The 5,000-nt window shown below is 41.6% G+C and overlaps 1 protein-coding gene across 1 annotated transcript in view; it reads left to right on the top strand.

Moving 5' to 3' along the window:
• The window catches only part of fbn1 (fibrillin 1), a 116,574-nt gene that overhangs the window by 39,323 nt on the left and 72,251 nt on the right, over window positions 1–5,000 (top strand). Inside the window, exon 8 of the mRNA XM_046864307.1 lies at window positions 2,948–3,074. Coding sequence (XP_046720263.1) covers window positions 2,948–3,074 — 127 coding nt within the window. The remainder of the gene's footprint in view (window positions 1–2,947; window positions 3,075–5,000) is intronic.

The raw sequence follows: 5,000 nt of genomic DNA, 5'->3' as shown, positions 1-5,000 counted from the left end.
ATTAGTTAATACAATTTATTATGGATGGTTAAAGCTCACTGTTTAATAATTAAGTACTTATATACTCAATCTTTTATAATTCAGTACTTGAATACTTACTGTTTCATAATTCAGTACTTATATATTCACTGTTTTATAATTTTACTACTTATATACTCTGTTGTATAATTTACTACTTATATACTTAGTTTTATAATTCAGTACTTATGTTCTCACTCTTCTGTTGTTCACTACTAATGTACTTACTGTTTTATAATTTAAGTACTATTATACTATTATACTAACTATTATACTTGCCAAATCAAACATGCGGATGATCCGCTGTGGCGATCCCTAACGGGAGAAGCCAAAAGAAAGTTTTTTATACTAACTCTTCTAGTGTTCAGTACTACTATACTCACTGTTTTATAATTCAGTATTCATATACTCACCGTTTTATAGTTTGTACTTATATACGCACTGTCTTATAATTCAGTACTAATATACTCACTGTTCTATAGTTTAGTACTTACACAGAACAGTTTCTTAAATACTGTTCCAGTGTATGATATTTGCTTTACATTAATGTACTGAAATACTCACTTTTCTATACTTCAACATGGGTGAGTGATTTTGTGTTTATTGATAGATGAACTTTCTGCCTAAAAACAGTAATGTGTGGATTCACACAATTGCATCCTGTTTCAGAACTAAATTAATTCATGTAAATTCAAAGGCCCCAGCTCCACCCCAGCCCCAAGCCAGGGCCCAGCCCACCCCTGCTGATCCTGCATGTAGACTTTAGTATTAAGTGTAAAAACATAATGTACAGACACACAAACCTTTTCTTTTAATGAAATGTACATGTTGGTATATTGCATGACATTATTAATACAAATATTTTTAAAATCCTATGTGACTGTCAGGATCTTCCATACACATGCGGCACGCAGTTCTGGTTTCGCGGCACGCACTTCCGGGTCTACGGCCTTCTTGCCCTTTTTCTCGCACCTCCTTGTATTTAAGGACACACAAGACTTTAGCTCAGCGCCATATTAATTTACCAGCTTCCTATACTCCCTGGGATTACTCTTGCCACCCTGCCTGCTCCGGATCCTGTTCCTGTTTCTGTTTTTGTTCCTGTTCATGTTCCTGTACCTGTTCCTGTTCCTGACCCTGATTGTGACTCTTTACCCTGTTCTGCACTGCCTCTGCTCTGGTTTGAACTCTGGACTGTTTTTGGTTTGTGATTCTGCTCTGCCCTTCATTGTTCTGTTTGCTGGTTTATTGATTTTTTTGGACTGTTTGGTTCTCTCCCTGCATTGCCCTGTTTGCCTGTGTTAAGTCCCTGGACTGTTTTTTTAGACTTTGTTTTTACCTTTGCCCTGCTCAGTCTGATTACTTCTTATTAAAGCCTGTTTTTGCCTAACTCCTGTTCGCATCCTGCATTTGGGTCCTCCTATCCAGTCACTCACCCAGTAACACCCACACCCGAATTCCTGAAAGAATAATCTTGCCAAGGAAGGACCCAGCTGATGTTTCAATTTATTGGGCTTGCTTCGCTACAGACCGGCAATTCAGGAACCCAACTAAAACAGTTGACATTCTTCTGCCAAGGGCGCCACTCCACTCCAGAGTCCCGCAGAGGGCGTCGCTCCACCTCATCACATCGGCCAGAAAGTGCTTGGGGCAGACACCTGGAGGCTTGCTCCATGCTTTGTTTGGCCTTTCCTTACCTCCAAGGCTACCCGGTGTCAGTTTACTTTCCTCGTGCCCTAGAATTATTGTGCCTCTCCAGTATTTCTCTCTACCAGAGCCCCTCCACCCACCCAGGGCGGATTGCGAGGCCTTGCCTCTTCTGTCTGCCGCCTCATACTCCCCAGACATTGGACAAAATGGAACTGTCTGGAGATGGTCGTGGAGGAGGGGTACTGTCAGGATCTTCCAGGTTCTGTTTGCTGGTTTAAGGATTTTTTGGACTGTTTTGGTTTTGGTTCTCTCCCTGCATTGCCCTGTTCGCCTGTGTTAAGTCCCCGGACTGTTTTTTGGACTTTGTTTTTGCCTTTGCCCCATTGCTCAGTCTGATTACTTTTTATTAAAGCTTGTTTTTGCCTAACTCCTGTTTGCATCCTGCATTTGGGTCCTCCTATCCAGTCACTCACCCAGTCACACCCACACCCGAATTCCTGACACTTTTCAGGTGCACTGGTTATCCACTGAAAACACACAAAAAACCACACACAACACACTTGTTAATGTGTATGTAGAGCATTTTTTGCAACACTTTCACACGTGTAAGTTTTCCATCCCTTTAGTGATAGCCACACCCTGACACTGTCTCCGCCCCAGCCTGCTCTGACCTCCTGCTTACATTTACATTTGCATTTAGCAGACGCTTAAGACTATGAAATTAAGTCTGCGGCTCTCTGAGCAGGAGCATTTTGAAGAATCATACTGTGTATTTGGGGTGGAGCCACATGCTGCTTGATTTGGCCCTCACTTATTTCTCCAGCTGGGAAAATTCCTCTAATGTCTGGCTGTCTGACCACTCTGAGGAGGGTTAGACCCCATCCTCCCTGTCTGTCTCTTTCTCCCTGTCTTTTCAGTGCTGTCTTTTCCTCCCTTTCTCACCTTCTCACACACTATCTCCCTCCCTTTCCTCCCCCTATCTTGTTCCTCTATGTTTCTTCAGATGCTCTGTCTCCAGTGTGTCTCTTAGCAAATATCTGTCATTTAACTTTTCCACATTCCCCACTGTTCATTTATCACCCTGTGTGTGTGTGTGTGTGTATGTGTGTGGGAAAGAGAAAAAGCTTGCAATCCTGGATATTCATTAATTTGTCTACTCTTGTGTACAGAAAGTGAATAAATCAGCAAAAGTTTGATCGTTATTTTTAGTGCTATATGTTGAATGTTAATGTTGCATTACCTGTGTGTGTGTGTGTGTGTGTGTGTGTGTGTGTGTGTAGATGTAGATGAGTGCCAGGCCATTCCTGGTCTGTGTCAGGGAGGAAAATGCATTAACACAGTGGGTTCCTTTGAGTGTAAATGCCCAGCAGGACACCGATTCAACGAGATCAGCCAGAAGTGTGAAGGTGAGGACTTGACCTTTGACCTTACAATTGAATGTTGTTGATCAAGGTGGTATAAAAAACTTTGGAGACTAATGGTGTAATTGGTACTGTTCTGACCCATGATTTCATTACAGCGAGTTAGAACAAAGAGCAAACGTGAAATTCTGTCTGAAACTGTGCAAACCTGCCATAGAGACCCTTGAGGTGACGTACGTTTGACATACGATGATGCTGCAACAAATCGTTTTAGGTGTTTCGAGCAGCACACACGCTTCAAGAGGGGAAAAACAAGACAAGATGTCAGGAAGACCTTTAACGAGCTCAAAACCCAAAAATTCAGCAACTTGTGCATGATGATCACCGGAGAACAATTCACATGTTGATCACTTCCACACCCACATACTTGCCAGATTTGGTCATGTGGGCTTCAACCTCTTACCAAAGATGAAGATGCAGAGATTGTGGAGATCTGGCGCAAATCGCAGAAGGTGTTTGACACACTTTGAAAAGTTGATTTCCAGGACACCTTCCAGAAGAACGCTGGAGGTGCTGTATTACTGTGCAAGGGGACTATTTTGAAGGTGATCATGTAGAAACGTAGATAAATAAATTACTTTCTTGTAAACAGAGTGAGTCTCCATACTTTTTGGTACCAACTCCTAAATGTTTGGCATTTGTAAACCTGAAATCCATAAAGATGATAAGATCCCAGGGAACTGAGGGCTGGGCTCCCACCAGGGTCATTTACAAGATCTGGGTTTGGATAAGTTCAAGACTTAGAAATGATTGTAGATTAGAAGAGAATGGAGACATTAATGATTAGAGAAAGACAGAAATCCATTGCTAAACCTGAAGGCCAGTTCTCTCTCATTTTCTTGAGATGTTTTCTGTAGCACACAGATTCTAAAATCTGGTTTAGTGTCAAGATTTCTGCCACTTTTCTGCAGTAATAATGGTGTTTTAGATAAATATATGACAGGTTTGATCTGGTGCAGTGCAGGCCTTAAATTAACCCCACTTCTGCCCTTTAGTTTATGAAACATCTAAGATGAAACTCTGGCTGCAGGCTGGACGTCTGACTATAAAACTTAAATGTAGTGGTAATACAGGGGTATGTGGTTGTTTATTTGACTCTGCAGAAAGAGACATGGGCCTGACTTTACTCTGCCATCAGCATTCAGACATTCAGCATCAGCATTCAGAGGCCATAGCGGGACATTTACCACTTTATCCAGCGCCATCTCTGTGCTATGTAGCACCAATGGAAGGACTTCAGCGATAGCATCAGTGGAAGTGGAAGCTCAGTGGTTAGCAATAAATATAAATATAATATACTATAGGATGAGCTCTGAAGTTCTGTTGATGTTTGTTCTCTAAAGGATTTGGGTAATATTTAAAGATCAAGGATTGAAAGTTCAGGATAAGAATCAAGCATCAATTAAGAACAGAATCAAGATAATTACTAAATGACATTATATATTGTTTAGGTATGAAAATGTTGTGATGAAAGTCAAGACCAGAAAAATATAAAGTCAGGATTATGGCCAAGGTCACAGGGTCGTATGGTTGATGAGGTTTCAGAGGTTCATAATTCAGGTTTCTCACTGATAGAGTTCTCCTGGTGTGTATGAAAGAATTTGCCCAGGCTTCACCTTGGAGACAGAGCACACACTCCATCTTCAGCTGGTGTTTGTTTATAAGAAGGGACAGAGCAGTTATTTTTAGTCCGGCTTCACTGAATTTATAAAGGGTTCATTACCAGTGCTGTGGAGTCAAACCTCTCTAGTGCCATGTGGCTTCAAGGAAGAGGAACAGACTAGTAGACCAGCCATGAAACACACACACACACACACACACACATATGCTGAGTGTGCTATGTTGAAAGGAGTCGATTCGGTCGTCTCTGCCCAGAAATAATAACATGGTTCCCAGAATCCCTAGAGAGTG

The sequence above is a fragment of the Silurus meridionalis genome, chromosome 13 (genome assembly GCF_014805685.1).
Source record: "Silurus meridionalis isolate SWU-2019-XX chromosome 13, ASM1480568v1, whole genome shotgun sequence".
NCBI classification, from domain to species: domain Eukaryota; kingdom Metazoa; phylum Chordata; class Actinopteri; order Siluriformes; family Siluridae; genus Silurus; species Silurus meridionalis.
Note: the sequence above shows the minus strand (reverse complement) of the source record. Positions and strands in the feature narration are given on the sequence as shown.